Here is a 17,388-nt window from a genome sequence, read left to right as displayed (position 1 = left end):
GATTATTCTGTGATTATTTCAGAAATTACATTGCTATATTAATGGCTATATGTGTATAGTTTTTTATTAATGAGGGTAAAGTTAAAAGGTGTTCTTAAGTCTAGTTTTAGAGCTTTTCTTTGTATAAAAATATTCATTGTTTCCCTCAGTGTAGAAAAATGTATACTGAGTATTAAATCATATTTCAGATCAAGGCACCTAAAGAAATGGTCATGCTTTTAAAAAGTTAAGCTATAGGAAGCTGTAACTGTCAGCATGGTATGTGGCTTATAATTTCATTAGAATTTTTATTTTACACATACTAATTTTCAAATGCTTAAAAGCAGTTATGTGGAAATGGCTGATAAAGGGTAGATATCTGCTCTAGAACTTGTATTCAACTCTGTACTATTATAATCCAGATGATTATGAAAGCATATCATTTTTTTAGATAGTAGTGACCTCACTAGCATGTAGTTGAGAGGAAAAAAACAGGATTTTGACCTGTTTTATTGTTATTCTTAGAAGGTGGCTGCCAAATGTTATAGATTCCGTGTCCCCTTGATAAAATAACTTCTGAAATATGACATAAAATATTCCATTGTAAGAGCATTTGATTGCTGGATTTGTGACATGGTTTTATTTTTATAGGGGAGTCCAAGTACCATTGCTCAGTTTGTGGAAAGTCTTTTCACAGGGGTTCTGGACTCAGTAAACACCTAAAGAAACACCAGCCAAAGCCTGAGGTTCGAGGCTATCATTGTACTCAGTAAGTATTTGATATGCGAACCATTCAATTAATTTCCTTTTGTTCTTACTTGGTTTATTTCAAAGTTGATTTTAAAAGAAAATATTTGAGGTAACTATAGTTGATAACACTGTGTACTATAATTGAAATTTGCTAAGAGAGTTGAACTTTAATGTACATACACACACACACACACACACACATCTGAGGTGATGGGTGTGTTAATTAACTGGATGGAAGGAATCCTTTCACAGTGTATACATACATTCAATCATGATGTACACTTCAAGTATCTCAAAATTTTGTCAGTTATACCTCAATAAAGCTGGGAAAAAATAAAACATTTGAAGATAATGTTAAACTATTATTTGTTTACTTTTTATTATAATCACTTTTTTGCCTACATATTGCTAGTTATGATTTTTTTTTCACCTTCTTCCACCTCTCCCCCCACACCTCCCGCTCCGGTTCAAACCGTTGTTTCTCAGTCTAGTTGTGTAGGACACAGCTCCCTGGCCCATGCTGGTATTATGAGCCTTGCGCTCCCCGGACCCTCCCACCCTCCAAGGCAGTCGGTCACTGGTCATTGGTCAGCTGCTCACAGCAGCTCTGGTCGGCCGCTCACGCTGGCTGCTGGACACTCACGGTAGCCCACGGCAGCTCACAGCCCCCCAGCTCCAGGGAGAGCCATTGTTCACAATCTTAGCTGTAGAGGGCGCAGCTCACTGGCCCATGTGGGAATCGAACTGATGGCCTTGGCATTAGGAACACAGTGCTCCTACCACCTGAGCCACCAGGCTGGCCCCTGTGTATGATTTTTAAAAGTTTTATTTAGATATAAGTCACATACCATACAAATCACTCACTTAAAATGATTTAAAGAGGGCTGGCCCGGTGGCTCAGGTGGTTAGAGCTCCGTGCTCCTAACTCGAAGTCTGCGGGTTCAATTCCCACATGGGCCAGTGGGCTCTCAACCACAAGGTTGCCAGTTCAACTCCTCGAATCCCGCAAGGGATGGTGGGCAGCGCCCCCTGCAACTAAGATTGAACATGGCACCTTGAGCTGAGCTGCCGCTGAGCTCCTGGATGGCTCAGTTGGTTGGAGCACGTCCTCTCAACCACAAGGTTGCCAGTTCAACTCCCGCAAGGGATGGTGGGCTGTGCCCCCTGCAACTAGAAACTGCAACTGGACCTGGAGCTGAGCTGCGCCCTCCACAACTAAGACTGAAGCGACAACAACTTGAAGCTGAACGGCACCCTCCACAACTAAGAGTGGAAGGACAACAACTTGACTTGGAAAACAGGCCTGGAAGTACACACTGTTCCCCAATAAAGTCCTGTTCCCCTTCCCCAATAAAATCTTTAAAAAAAAAACGATTTAAAGAGATTCTTTAATTGTGGGACCTGGAGGTGAGGACTGTGGGAAAGAATGGCCCTGGGCCAGCCAGACTTTCTTTCTAGGCAGTTTCTCTGAAGTGCTGGGCCTCCTGCTAGTTTCTCCTTTCTTCAGACTTCTTTTCTTTCTCCCTCTTTTCATTTTCCAAAGCCTCCTGAAGTCACTTTTATAATCGAGGTAAAATTCACATTACATAAAATTTATCATTTTAAAGTGTACGATTCAGTGGCCTTTAGTACATTCAGTGTTGTGCAAGCTTCAGCACTGTCTAATTCCAGAATGCTTTCAGTACTCAGCCAGGCAGTTTACAGCTCCGCTTTGGCTTTCTCTTCCTGTACGTACAGTCAGCCAGAGGTGAGAGCTTGGGGCCTCTTCAGGTCTTTTCTGAGCATGTGCCCAGCCCTAGGTAAGGGTGTGGACTTCTATAATTCCTAGGAATATGTGAGAGTTTTTCAAATCTCCTATTCCCCAAAGCATTCTTCCCAATCTTTTGGGTTATATATTATTCCTTGCCCTAGGTGGCAGTGGCTAATACATTTGCCTTTAATGGTCAACAAACTCTTCCTTCCCTCCAATCCTCAGCATGGCAGAGTTAGGCGAAATAAAGGCAAGCCCTTTGAAGGGATCGATCCTTCAGGGAGTCACGAGATAGGTCAAAACACACAACCACAGTTCTTTGAGAATAAGTCCCATTGCGGGAATACAGCCTTGTCTCCTCAGTGCAGGGGACGGGGCCAGAGTAAGTTCAAATGCCACAAAGCTCTCTGACCGAGATTCAACTATTTGTTTCTTGAATATGTTTGCCTGGTCACTTTAAACTTTTAATTAGTTTCCAGAGTTTCAATAAAATTGATTCTGACAGTTTTTGCCAATTTGTCCTCTACTTTTGGGGATGATGGGATTTAGGAATTCCTTGCTCTTACATATTGGCTGATGTCACCTACTCAGTATTATTTTAAAATACCAAAATATTTTTAGTTGTAAGTGAAGGAAAATCTAACTCTAAACTGGCTTGAATGAAAGGTAAAATCGAGGACTCTGATTTAATGTTAACTGGATGTATTAGGTTGGTGCAAAAGTTAACTGCAGTTTAAAAGGTTAAAAATTATTGCAAAAAACAAAACCACTTTTGCACCAACCTGATAGATTCATTAGCATTTCGTGTGTCTGAGGCTCCATCTGGACATGTCAGGGGCAAAGGTTTCAGCCTCATATTCACTCAACCACCAAGTTGTCGAGTGGTTTTCTGGTATTTCCTATAAAAGCCCTGAGGTTTACTCCCATTGGATCTGATTAAGTCACATGACCATGAATCAATCACTCGGGCCAAAGGAATGCTGTGCTCTGGTTGACTTAGGCCTCAGTCAGTTGCTCCATCCTTATGGTCAAGGGGGAGGCCTCCTCCCAATACATGGACAGAGAATAGGAGGTGGCAAAAAAGAGGACCAGATGGGGTTGAGATGGAGACAAAAAGTAAATGTCCTCTGTAGTAACCTTTGGGAGCTCCACATGATTTATTCTAAAATGTTTCTAGTGTCTGGAGCTGAAAGAACTTAACACCCCGCAGCCTTATTGCAAGATTGGGATACTAGTGAAGTCTCTTAATTTAAATTGAGGTCATCTTGTGGAGTTCTAGAAACCCAAGAATATACTGAATTCTTGGAAAATTGTTTTAAAAGAATAAGATGATCCAGTTGGGTGTTTGAATTTTATTATTGCAGATGTGAAAAAAGTTTCTTTGAAGCTAGGGATCTTCGCCAGCACATGAACAAACATCTTGGTGTGAAGCCATTCCAGTGCCAGTTTTGTGATAAATGCTATAGTTGGAAGAAAGATTGGTATTCCCATGTGAAGTCTCATTCTGTCACGGAGCCTTACAGGTGGGTAACTTTGAGGAGGATTCTGAACTTAACTGAGATACATGTATACTTGGATTAGTTCTTCTGGATACTGATGCTTTTAGGTTTTTTTGTCTTTACTTTAGGTGTAATATATGTGGCAAAGAATTTTATGAAAAAGCCTTGTTCAGAAGGCATGTGAAGAAAGCTACCCATGGGAAAAAAGGAAGAGCAAAACAAAACCTGGAACGGGTGTGTGAACGATGTGGAAGAAAATTCACTCAGCTGAGAGAGTATAGGAGACACATGAACAACCATGAAGGTAACGAGAGTTAATAATATATACCATATATTAGAGACAGACAGGGAACAAAAGCCAATCCAATGGTGATTCTCCCTTTGTCAGGCCTCTTGCCTGTTACCTCACCTTCCTTGATAAGAGGTTTATTCCGTATCGTGGAAGATTTTTTCAGGTGATAAGGTGATCCTGAACTTGAGTACCTGATTTGTGAGCTTATAGTCTCTTATCAACATTTTTATGGATTACTTGGAGCCTCTGTTTCCTTATCCTACAATTATAGGACTGCTGTGAAGGTTAAGTGAGACCGTGCACGGAAACTAGCATTGTCTCTCAGTAACCTTTATCCATGGGAACATCTTTCGGGAGATTATACTACAGAATCTGGTTTATTCTAAGGTAAATCATAGGTCCTAAATAAAGGATTGCCATATTCAAGATAGAAAGGCTTATGGGCTACTGTACTTAAAGAAAAACATTATTTATCAGGCCACTTTAATATATTTTGGTACTTGCACCTCACCACACACACCTCTTTTCTTCTTTTTTAAATAGGAGTTAAGCCATTTGAGTGCTTAACATGTGGAGTAGCTTGGGCTGATGCCCGATCCCTAAAACGCCATGTCAGAACACATACCGGCGAGCGGCCCTATGTCTGTCCTGTGTGTAGCGAAGCCTACATAGATGCTCGAACACTCCGTAAACATATGACAAAATTCCACAGAGATTATGTGCCTTGCAAAATTATGCTGGAAAAAGATACCCTTCAGTTTCATAACCAAGGAACTCAAGTGGAGCATGCTGTGAGCATCTTAACAGCAGACATGCAGGAACCCGAAAACAGTGGTCCTCAAGAACTTGAGACTGTGGTAGTGACAGGAGAAACTATGGAAGCTCTCGAAGCCGTTGCAGCTACTGAAGAGTATCCATCTGTATCTACTCTTTCTGACCAAAGCATCATGCAGGTGGTTAATTATGTGTTGGCACAGCAGCAAGGACAGAAGCTCTCTGAGGTTGCAGAAGCTATTCAGACTGTTGAAGTAGAGGTGGCACATATTTCGGAAGCAGAATGAATATAGTAATGGAGATTGAAAAGTGCCATCTCATGGATACCGAACTCACAGAACATTTGTTTACAGTACAATGTGACTCTCTGCTGGGCGTTTGTATGTCAAGACGGGGGGCTGTTTGGTGATGTTTCCACATTTCTGAATCGTTTGTCTGGGTTCTGTAGAAAAGTCCATTTACTTTAAAAAAAGTTGAAAGCAAATCTATTTGATAGCAGTGGTTTATCATGGTATACTTTTTATGAATTAATGTTTGTAAAGGACTGTACCAAATGAAAAACTGTATATTTTCATTTGCATTTTGACCTTATTATATACTTTGAGCTTAAAAGGCTGCACCAGTCAACTTTTTTTCTTTTTTATCCTCAAAATATAGAAGTTTTGTGATTTCATTTCCATTTATGGATTTAAAAAATTCTAATATAAAGCATTTTAGTAGGATGCATAGGTATATTACATTTTTTAAATGCTTCAAATCTGTGATTCTTGGCTTACTATTTATTTTAAGCCCTTATAAGTCAGGGATTCTTTATTTAAAGCACTTAATGTTGTAATCAAGTTTGCACAGTATACTTACCTATAGGGGGAACCCTTAAATGAATATCTGATTTTTAAAATGCCATTAAAATGCATGTAATGCATATTAAAGCCTTACTGTACTATCTCTTCAAGGCAAGTCAATTGACCATGAGCAAAGAACCCTGTTACTTAGCACTGTGGAGGGGAAATTCCTCCTTCATAACATAGGACAACACATGGAAGGTAAACAAGGATCTCATTCTTCTACTGAAGAATGAACAAGTTAAAGCCAGGTTTGGTATGTTTGCAGTTCTTGTATCATGTTTAATTGTTCAATTTTGTTGAAAAACTGCAGTTTAGAAATAGGATAACAATATAGATATCTACAGCAGTCCTGTGGATACCATATAATTGTCAAGTAATTTCAGAACATTGAAAAGTCTTCATTTCAGCCCTCATTATAGTATACTAAAGAAATTAATTGATTATGGTCTACCAAATTGTTGAAAGTAAATTATTTTTAAAATTTACCTGAGAATTATATTAATTTGTGTGTCTGCTTTTTAGATTCCCACTTCTAAGCTATCCAACTGTCTGATTGTCAAAATAACCATGGGGAGATGCCATATTTCTCTCCTCTGGAAAACTACCACACAAGCTATAATTGCTAAAACTAAACTTTTAAGTATTAAAAGCAAATATACGGTGTAAACTTAAGATATAAGCAAATCAAATGTAAATCATTCCTAAAGCACAAGAAAAGAATGTGCCTTGATGTATATATATATATTATTAAGATATGCGTGCTTATTCCACTTTACTTTAAAAATCGCTTAATAGATAAAGAATAAATGTGATGCCATGCATGCATTACACCTGCACATGTAATATTTGCATTTGCAAATTTCCCATTTCAATAGCTGTGTGGCTGACTTTCAGTTTTAAGTGAATTGACATAGTCTGTAACTTTATAATGGCTATTTGTTTATTGTATCTTTCAGTTAGTGAAAATGTATTTCATCCTGACTAAAATTTGGAATTGTGTCTTTTATGTTTCATCCTCACCATTGTTATTAGATTTAGTTAATTGTATAAGATCATTAATGTATGGCATAAATATGTAAATAAAAGATGTTGAATCTTGTTTAGAAGCATAAGCTTTGGAGTTGAGCTGGTTACTGTTTTCAATTCATATATGTTATGTGATACGTTATTAAGTTATTCCAGTTTTAAAGGGAAGGGGAATTGAACACATTAAAAAATAACCATTGGGGGGACACATATTAAAACTTTTTACTTTTAAACATAATCTAACTGTGAAATTTAAAGTAGTGCAATTAACAGCCAACATTGGATAATTTAAATGTGTAGAATTACATACAAACAGAAACAAGTGTTAAGTTTCCAAAAATTCAGTTTTATAATACCATAGGGGAAATGTCTATATTTAATTTATGACAATACCTTTTTAGAAACACACATTGTTTTGTTGTCAGATGACTTTCTCCAACTGTGGGTATCTCCTGGTTAAATTTACTTGTTACTATTACTGCTACTAAGCAATCTGAGTCATTGCTGTTAGTCACTGAAATGCATGTATTATCGAGAGAAATGAATTAATCCTCTAACATGGGTTTTAATTTGTCTTATTAAAAGCCAGTGGCTTTTTACAGAATTTCACAAGATTACTTGCTGAATTTGGAGCTAATCCAAACTTTCAATGTCTTTTTTTTTTTTTAATGGCATTGATATAAACTATTTGTGCATGATGCTTCCTGCTCAATGATTGTTTTGCAAACCTGTAATCTCCTTGGAGGTTCCTAAACAGGGGTTCACATCTGTTTGGAACATACACAGTAAAAAGCCTTTATCTCCCCTGATCCAATACATTTATCAGTTACAGTTTGTAGAGGCTTGTCGGGCAAAGATGCATAGATAACTTATTTCTTTAATCACTTAAAATATACTATGCTTATTTTATAGTCTATTATCTGAAGTTTTGAAGTTTAATACTGCTGTTTATTGGATTATTCCTCAAGTGTTTTGTAATTTTAGAGTATGAGCTCATCTCTAATAGGGTCTTATCTTTGGGAATCCTGTGCCACCCACCTAGGTCGAGGATGGATCCTTCTAGGTTAGTTGTGTTTGCTTGTTTACTGCAAGCGCACCAATGACTACGTACTGTTTTTATATTAATTTCTCAGACTATGGTTCCCCAGACCAATAACTATAAATTTGGACTTTAGACTGGTGTGAGGGCAAGCCCATTGGTCTAATCTTCAAGGGAGGCCTTTTGCCCACTTAACAGCCCAACCTGGGACCCCAAGGCTACTCCGGTTTCAACTCAGTTTCCTCTTATTTGGGGACCCTAGGACATTACTTTTCTTAGTAGTATGATTTTCAAGAGTTTGATGTATCTTATCAAGCAGAGATTTTCAGGTATTTTAGTCTCTCCCAAATTCTAGAAACCAAATAGTGTTTCTTTAAATATTTTTCCCCTCTGGTTACTCTTTATTTCGGAGTTTTATTTCTACCTTTAATACACCCTTCATTCTCCTGATCTGCTTTTCCCTTTCTGATAACCTTCTGGGAGTTTCTCAACCTGATATTTAACTGTTTTTATTCAATTATCTATTAAATTCTTCATATTAAAAATTACATTTCTTATACTAGCATTTCTACTTAGTTCTCCATAGGTGCTTATTCCTGCTTCCCTTTTCCATTCATCTTTCCTTATCTTGCTGATTGGATTTATTTTGATAATTTTCAATTCCTACTGTGTCTGTTCTGTGTGCTCTGCTAAAAAATTATTTCAGTAAATATACTGCAACTTTATTCTACCATTGATAAACATTTGGGTTATTTTATTTGGGGAGAGTGGGTTATGAAAAATGCTGCAAGGACCGTTTTTATCCTCTTAGTATATATGGGCATACATTTCTGTTGGATATATGGGTAAGAGTGGAATGTTGGTCTTATTGCTTAATTTTAGCCATTTTGAGACGTATGTGCTTAATATCCCATGTGGTTTTAATTTTCATTTCCTACATGATTAATAAAGCTGAACACCGTATTGTTTGATCACACCTCATAATTTCTTCTTTGACACATTTTACTTTAGAAGAATATTTATTGCTCTATTTCTAAACATGGATTTTTAGGTTATGATTTTGTTATTGATTCCTAATGTAATTCCACTGTGGTCAGAAAGATATTTTGTGTATCTTCTATGAAATTTGCTGAGGGTTGTTTTATGGACAAGCACATGGTCAATTTTTGTAAATGTTTCATGAGAACTTAAAAATATTCTGCAGTTATGGGAACGTTTTTTTAACGTGTCAATTAGATCAAATTATTTTGTTGTTCAAATATTCTGTACCCTTACAAATTTTTTCTTTTTTTAGTCTTGCTCTGAATTGTCACTAAGAGTAATTTGTTAAACTCTCCCTGTATGAATGTGGATTTGCCTATTTTTCCTATTCTGGCAATTTTTGCTTTATATATCTTGAAGCTGTTATTAGGTGCATATAACAGAATTCTGTCTTCCTGGTAAGTTGAAACTTTTATCATTATGAAAGGATAAAATGAAGTGACCTTGGGGTAAGGCTCCTGGCTTCATCTGCTTTGACTGAAAATAGCTACATCAGCTATTTTGGTATTCATGTGGTACATTTTACCATCCTTATGCTTTCAACCTGTCCATATTCTTATCATTTAAGGTTTATCTCTTATATACAGAATATTGTGTTTTTTTAAAAAAATCCAGGTTGCCAATCTTTGTCTTTTCATAGGAATGATTAGTCCAATTAAAAAATATAATTGACATATTTACATATAAATCGGTCATTTTACTGTTTGCTTTTTTGTCCTGCCTGTCATACCTTCCTTTTTTATGCCTTTTTAAACATTCCATTCCCATTAGCTTGCTATATTCTTTTAACTATTATTTTAGTAGTTAGCTTAGCTATCACATTAAAGTCCTTAGCACAATTCTATTTTATGGGCATACACTATGAGCTGTAGAGCCATGTAAATTCAGATACATATTAACCCCATTCAACAGATGTGGAAATAGACAAAAGAAGCGTAAGTTTATCAACTCCCATCCCAACGGCACTTATCATTATACAGTCAGGCTTGATGACGCCATTTCCTCAAATATTCTACTTCCCCTTGAAAACCCTCTATGGATTTTCAGTCATCATCTCCAACTTACCTAAATTATGGTGGGAGGTTTTTCTTAAACTTTAAAGGTTACCCTGTATATATTTGTCAACTTTTTTTGGCTGGGGGAGCGGCGCTCATTAGTATTTACCATTCTTCCAGGTACCTAGGTCCACACCCCATCATCTGGGATGCTTCCATTTCTTCCATTAATTCAACCACTGAATTTCTTAGCAATGCTTTTAACTTGTTACTTCTATTCCATTACTGCTAATCACTGTTAACATATAAACATGTATGCAGCATGCTACCAATGTCGGTTTATCAGCGACCATACTTGCCCTACTTTCTTTTCTGTCTTACACACATTACTTCCAAATTAATATTTGAAACTGAGCTTCATCTTGGAAGTCCCCAGCTTTCTCACGGCTCTGTGTATATAGGAAACACACCACAATAGGAATGGAAGTAACTTTCTTTGTGACAAGAGGTGGCTGCTATCATAATTCTCCATTTCAGCATGGTGGCACTACACAGTGCCCCTTATTTTAAGAGTTAGCATGGACGAGTAGCTTCTTCATAAGTTGCTTACCAGAGAAAGGCCAGGTAAAAGTCATACATATGATTCCCAATTTTCTTCGTTGGAGCATTACATTTTCTTCCTTGGAACATTACATAGACAATGCCTATCACAGAATTCAAATAGGATAAAATGAAAAGAAACACTTTTTTAGAATCAGGTAGGCAAGTGACATTTACTTCTTATAGTGGCCCTTTGAAAATATAACTACAATCTTGTTTGGGGAAATTTGCTGGTATATACCGATTATTATCCACACACAGCATTACAATAGTATTAATATTATATAGTATTTGGGGGCAAGGGGTATATCAAACTGAGTATTATTTATGTTTATGGTGAAGAGAGGGACCTTGTGAATCAGTCAAACCAATGCTCACACCTTGATTTTTAAAAAAAAAATAAACTTTATTTCTTTTAAAGAGCAGTTTTAGGCTCATAGCAAAACTGAGTGGAAAAGTAGTTTCTTCCCATATACCCCATGTCCCCATACATATACCTTTTCATTCTCAATTGCACCTTCAATTAGTTTGCTTTAATCATCAGCAGATATTTTAACATCTAATTTAGTACTTGCATTCTTTCAGTTACTTTCTTTGCATTATTTAAGTGTTCTGCTGCTTGTTTTGATCTCTTTTCCCTTAGGGTATAATAGATTATGTATTCTCTACATATGTATTATATAGAAACTTAGTTTTATTTTCAGTTATGATTACGTGGGTAAATTCATAGTTTCCATTGACCTATTTAAGTTTCACATCAACTATGATTTAGTTATGGAATTCTAAAAGCAGGAATAAAATAACTCCAGGTGTATGACTAGCATGAGATTAGGACAATGCTAGATTTTGAGTGAAATTCATTTGCAGAGTATTTGGATGACTTACCAGTGAGACAGATATACAAGAGTTCACGTAACTGTTCTTGCAGTAAAGTTATAGTGGCCATTTTTTTGATATTTACATAGTACACAACAGTTTTTGTATTTTCTAAATATTAAGCAATGTGAATTCAATGGATACTGTAGACAAAATGCTCCCAAAGAGGACTCTTAGAAAAAAAAAACAGATTTAGGATAATAGCACATTATATAAAAAAGTGCACAGGTATGAATAAAAGTTCTATGTCCATGTGCAATTAAGTGGATGTCTATTGTGATGAGGCTCAAGGCTGGTGGTCTGAGAAAATTCTCACATATCTGAAGCCCTAGCATGACAGCTACCTGAATTCACCTTATTTAGAGATACCTCTACTCCCCACCCATTTCTCCAGTTATCAATGTAGGATCAATTAGGAAATTGGGAAAGTATAGTAAAAGGAAAGAAAGTAAAAACTGAAAACAGTAATTACTGCTAACCAACATTGGATTCCTGTGGGGTAGGAGAAGGACCATATATGACCAGGGATATTTCATGCAGAAGTTGAATCAAGGGGTTTCCAAAATTTGTCTTCACTGTGATGGGCAGCTTGGTGTGCTGCTTTCCCATGAAGCATCCACAAACTTCTCCTCAAAGATCTGAATTTCGGCCTCTAAGCTCCTCTAAAATGTTGTCTTTCCTTGCTCACTTATTCCCTGGGCCCTAAGGGTGGCAGTTTCTTCCTGCAGTTGCTACTTCTGCTACAGCTAAGAGTTTTCATGTTAACAATTCTTTTATTAAAGGTTTCCTTCATTGATTCAATGCTGAAAAAGCCTTTGACAAAATTTAACACCCATTCCTGATAAAAGCACTTAAGAGGAATTGGTGGATATTTTTAACATGACAAAACGTCATGTTACCTTAGTCCTAAAGCCAGCATCTTATTTAATGGTAAAACACTGGAGACATTACCACTGAGAATAAGAATAAGGCAAGGATGCCCATTATTTCTACAATATTGTACCAGAGATATTAGCAATGCAATTAGGAAGAAAAATGAATTAGAGGCACAAAAATTGTAAGGAAGTAAAACCATCTCTGGTGGCAGTTGATATGATGATACACCTGGAAAATCTTAGAGAATCAATGATACAATGCAAAAATAAAAGAATTCAAGAAGATAGCAAGATACAGAATTAACATACAGAAATTAATTGCCTTCATAGCCTAAAACAATAACCAGCACACAATGATAAAGAAAACCCCATTTCAATAGCAACAAAAATTACATACTTTAGAAATAAGCTTAACAAGAAATATGCAAAAGCATTTTGAGAAAAATTTAAAAACACTCCTGAAAGAAGCTAAACCATATTGCTCTCAATAAGGATGGCTTCATATCATAAAGATATCACAACTAAAATTAGATCCTGATCTCACAAATGCACAAGAGCATACTCCAAATGGATCAGGAATCCCATTAAATTTCAAAATGAACTAGTATAGTACTAGAAAAACACATGGGAAGTCATGTTAGGTTGGTGCAAAATTTTGGATTTTGCAATTATTTTTAACCTTTTAAACTGAAATTACTTTAAAAATTTTTTTTTTTCCCATTTCTAGTCATTGCTTTTAATGGTAATATCTTTTTTTTTTTTTAAATTTTTATTGGGGGACAGTGTGTTTCTCTAGGGTCCATTAGCTGTAAGTCGTTGTCCTTCAATCTAGTTGTGGAGGGCGCAGCTCAGCTCCAAGTCCAGTTGTGTCGTTTTCAATCCTTAGTTGCAGGGGCACAGCCCACCATCCCATGCAGGAATTGAACCAGCAACTTTGTTGTTGAGAGCTCGCACTCTAACCAACTGAGCCATCTGGCCGCCCACAATTACTTTTGCACCAACTTAACATTAAATCCAGAGTCAGTAAAAGATTAACAAAGTTTACTACATAAAAAATTCAACCTCACTCATTGCTAGAGGTACAAATGAAACTACTCTGAAATATCAATTTTTTTAACCTATCAGATTTCACAAAAATTAAAAAGCATGACAAACACATCCTGTTGGCAAGACTGTGGAAAGAGGCACTCTCATACATTCCTAGTGGGAAAATAAGCTGGTAAAATCCTTTCGGAGGAAAATTTGGCAATATCTAACAAAAGTGCATATGTACTTATATTTTGACCCACAAATTCTACTTCTGCGAATTTACCTTAAGGAAGATACATCCCAACAATATGAAAATACACATGCACAAGGTTATTAAATTATAGCACTGTAATGGCAAAATATTGGAAATGACTTTATGACCTAAATGCCCACATACAGAAGAGTAATTGCATAGACAATAGTATATTCACACAGTGGAGTACTATGTAGCTGTTAATTTTTTCTTTTTTTTAGAAAGATCTCCATGAACTGGTAGTTTCTAGGGTATACTGCAAAGTGAAAAACAAAAAGTGGAAAAGTAATTATAATATGCTTTCACTATAAAAGGGGGAAATAATAAACATCCATCTATTCATTATTTTAAGAAGAAATAGAAAGGATAAATCAGAAACCATATAGATTAGCTATAGTTAATCAGGATAGAAATGACAGAAGAATGAGACAGAAATGATAGGGAGGAGAGACACTTTATTATATAAGACCCGGTCTTATTTTACTATAAATGTAAAATATAGTAAAATAAGACCGGGTCTTATATTAATTTTTGCTCCAAAACACACATTTGAGCTGATTATCGAGCTAGGTCTTATTTTCGGGAAAACACGGCATGCTAATGTTTCACATACAAAGAAAAAATTAACAAGAAATGGGCATTCATTATGAAATACAAATTAATTCCATTACAAATGAGTAACATAACTGTACTGAAAGGGGGTGCAGAGAAAACAACTAATCTATATAACTTTGTAAAACAGTATTTTGATTATATAGTAAGACTAAAAAGAAATGGAACTATACACAAATACTGCACTGATTAGTAGTTTGTTTTACACAGGGAAATATATGGATTAGTAATTCTTAAAACTATTCTAGAAAAAGTTTAGTGAACATATTATGGATAGTCAAAGTCAGATTTCTTACTATTGGACATGAGTTACAAATACAGAAAGGAGGAAGACTAGAATCAATTCTGTGGTATTGGTCTGGTATTGGATGTATCAATATGGAGTCATGGAGATACACACATGTAAGAGGTCAGACAATTAAGTTCGGGAACTCACCCTAGAAAAACTGCTACGTACCTCATTGCTGAATATCACTACTCTCACCCTTGAAGTACTCCCCTTGGGAAGCTACGCACCGACGCCAGCGCCAGTCCACCCTTAAAGCAATTTTGGAACTTTTTTCCTGGAATGGCCATCAGAGCTTTCGTCGTATTACCACTTATGTCCCGAATGTCATCAAAATGTCCTTTCAGTATTTCCTTTATCTTTGGATAAAGAAAGAAGTCATTGGGGGCCAGATCAGGAGTGTAGGGAGAGTGTTCCAATAGTGTTGTTTACTGGCTAAAAACTCCCTCACAGACAGTGCCGTGTGAGCTGGTGCATTGTCGTGATGCAAGAGCCATGAATTGTTGGCAAAAAGTTCAGGCTGTCTTTTTCAAGTGGCCTTTTCAGGACTTCCAACTAGTAAACTTGCTTAACTCTTTGTCCAGTTGGTACAAATGCATATTGAATAATCCCTCTGATATCAAAAAAAGGTTAGCAACATCGTTACAACAAATTCGCGAACTTAATTGTCAGACTTATAGATCTAGAAACATAGATGTATACATAAATACATTTTCTAGCTCTGGCAAGCAGGCTAGAAGCAATACCATCTCAGTACCAATGACTGCACTAATGCCGATTTTGATTTCTGAATACCATTCTTAGTAAAAAGAACCATGAATGCTTAGGGAAATCAGATTTCAGAACTGGAGTAGAGAAAATACAAGATGAGTCCAGCACATCTGGTATCAGAAATTAAGGAAGTATTAGGTGGCCGGATGGCTCAGATGGTTAGAGCACAAGCTCTTTACAGGGTTGCCAGTTCGATTCCCACATGGGAGCAGTGAGCTATGCCCTCCACAACTAGATTGAAGGACGACTTGGAGCTGATGGGCCGACAAAACATAGTTCCCCAATTTTAAAAAGTTTTTTTAAAAAATTAAGGAAATATTTTTTAAAAGAATGGGGACATGTCAAAAAGACATGAGGTCAACTGGAAGGAGTGTGCTTGGGCAAATCTGAACCATTTTGAGTAACAAAATAAATAAATGGTAGTAATGGGTTAAAACCTATAGAGTAACTTAAGAACATTTGGGCCCATTATCAATAATTGAATAAACAATGGGGAAGAAAACTTCCTCATAGTAGAATTGCAACTACTAAAAGTAGAATGATAGAAACAGAAAGTCATCATTTGGCAAGCAGTACCTAAGAATCATTGGGGTGGGGCATGAAAGCCTGACAATTAGTGGGCACAAGTATGATCAGAAATAGGGTATTTACATGCTCCCAAGAATTTCCCCACAAGATACTTATTAACTGCAAACCCCAAATTAAGAGATCTTTCACAAATAACTGGCTTATGCTTTTCAAAAAGTGTAAGGTCATAAAAGACAAACACTGAAGTGTCCTAGATTAAAGGAGTTAAAGAGAGACGGCAACTGAACATTATGTGACATAGAAGTCGATCTTCATCTAGGAAGCTTTAGTGGAGCAAATGGTAAAATCTGAATAAGGTCTGTAGAACAATAGTACAATAGATAAAAATACTGTAATAATGTTAATTCCCTGATTTTGACAATTGTCCCGTGGTTACATGTTAACATTTGGAGAACATGGAAATACTTTATATTTTCATAATGTTTTGTTAAGTCTGAAATTTTTTCAAAAGGAAGTTAAAAAAATTAAAAAGTATCTTCACTTGACCAGAAGAGAACTTGAACAATCCCTTCATAGTACGTCAAGCTAATCTTTTTTTTTTTTTTTTAAGATTTTATTGGGGAAGGGGAACAGGACTTTATTGGGGAACAATGTGTACTTCCAGGCCTTTTTTCCAAGTCAAGTTGTTGTCCTTTCAATCTTAGTTGTGGAGGGTGCTGTTCAGCTTCAAGTTGTTGTCCTTTCAGTCTTGGTTGTGGAGGGCGCAGCGCAGCTCCAGGTCGTTGCAAGGGGCGCAGCCCACCATCCCTTGTGGGAGTCGAACCAGCAACCTTGTGGTTGAGAGGACGCACTCCAACCAACTGAGCCATCCAGCTCAGCAGCAGCTCAGCTCAAGGTGCCGTGTTCAATCTTAGTTGCAGGGCGCGCTGCCCACTATCCCTTGCGGGAGTTGAACCGGCAACCTTGTTGTTGAGAGCCCACTGGCCCATGTGGGAAACGAACTGGCAGCCTTTGGAGTTAGGAGCATGGAGCTCCAACTGCCTGAGTCACCAGGCTGGCCCTGTCAAGCTAATCTTGATCGTTAAAAGAAAAAATACTTGCAACTTACAGCCTTCATTTGTAATTGGTCAAACTAGGTAAGAATCATATTTCTAAAATGTAACTCAATCTTTTCGTTTACTAAGACAGGACTTATTGGGCAGCAGCATTATAAACATTAAGAAGCTATACAGAACTAATGAATGATAGACACTAGTGAGAGAATACCTTTGCCCACCTAGTTTTCAAAGATATGCCTGGATCTTCTGAGGCGCAGAACACAGGACTACACTTTGGCAGTGAAGGAGGAGGACGGAGCTATAGAACTGAGTGCTAAATTAGGTAGACTCCAATAAATAATAACTTAACATCTCCCATTACTTTGGCTAACAATCTGGGCAAGAGCAACAATAGTAACATTTGTCTCTTCTTTGTTTAAAACAAAACAAAACAAAACCAAAAACAACAACAAAATACAGAAAACAAAAAACCCCAGCAACAATGAAGTGGAATAGAAAATAAGAACACTA

General features: G+C 36.7%; 1 protein-coding gene across 1 annotated transcript in view; it reads left to right on the top strand.

Annotated features, from left to right (window-relative positions):
• ZBTB11 (zinc finger and BTB domain containing 11) overlaps nt 1–6,999 on the top strand; it is a 28,614-nt gene extending 21,615 nt beyond the window's left edge. The window contains exons 8-11 of the mRNA XM_081026739.1: nt 631–748; nt 3,844–4,002; nt 4,107–4,282; nt 4,814–6,999. Of these exons, the coding sequence (XP_080882865.1) occupies nt 631–748; nt 3,844–4,002; nt 4,107–4,282; nt 4,814–5,331 (971 nt within the window). The 3' untranslated portion in view covers nt 5,332–6,999. The remainder of the gene's footprint in view (nt 1–630; nt 749–3,843; nt 4,003–4,106; nt 4,283–4,813) is intronic.
• Nucleotides 7,000–17,388: the final 10,389 nt, after the last annotated feature.

Source organism: Rhinolophus hipposideros (assembly GCF_964194185.1).
Source record: "Rhinolophus hipposideros genome assembly, chromosome: 2".
In the NCBI taxonomy this organism is placed as follows: Eukaryota; Metazoa; Chordata; class Mammalia; order Chiroptera; family Rhinolophidae; genus Rhinolophus; species Rhinolophus hipposideros.
This window is presented reverse-complemented; position numbering and strand designations above follow the sequence as displayed.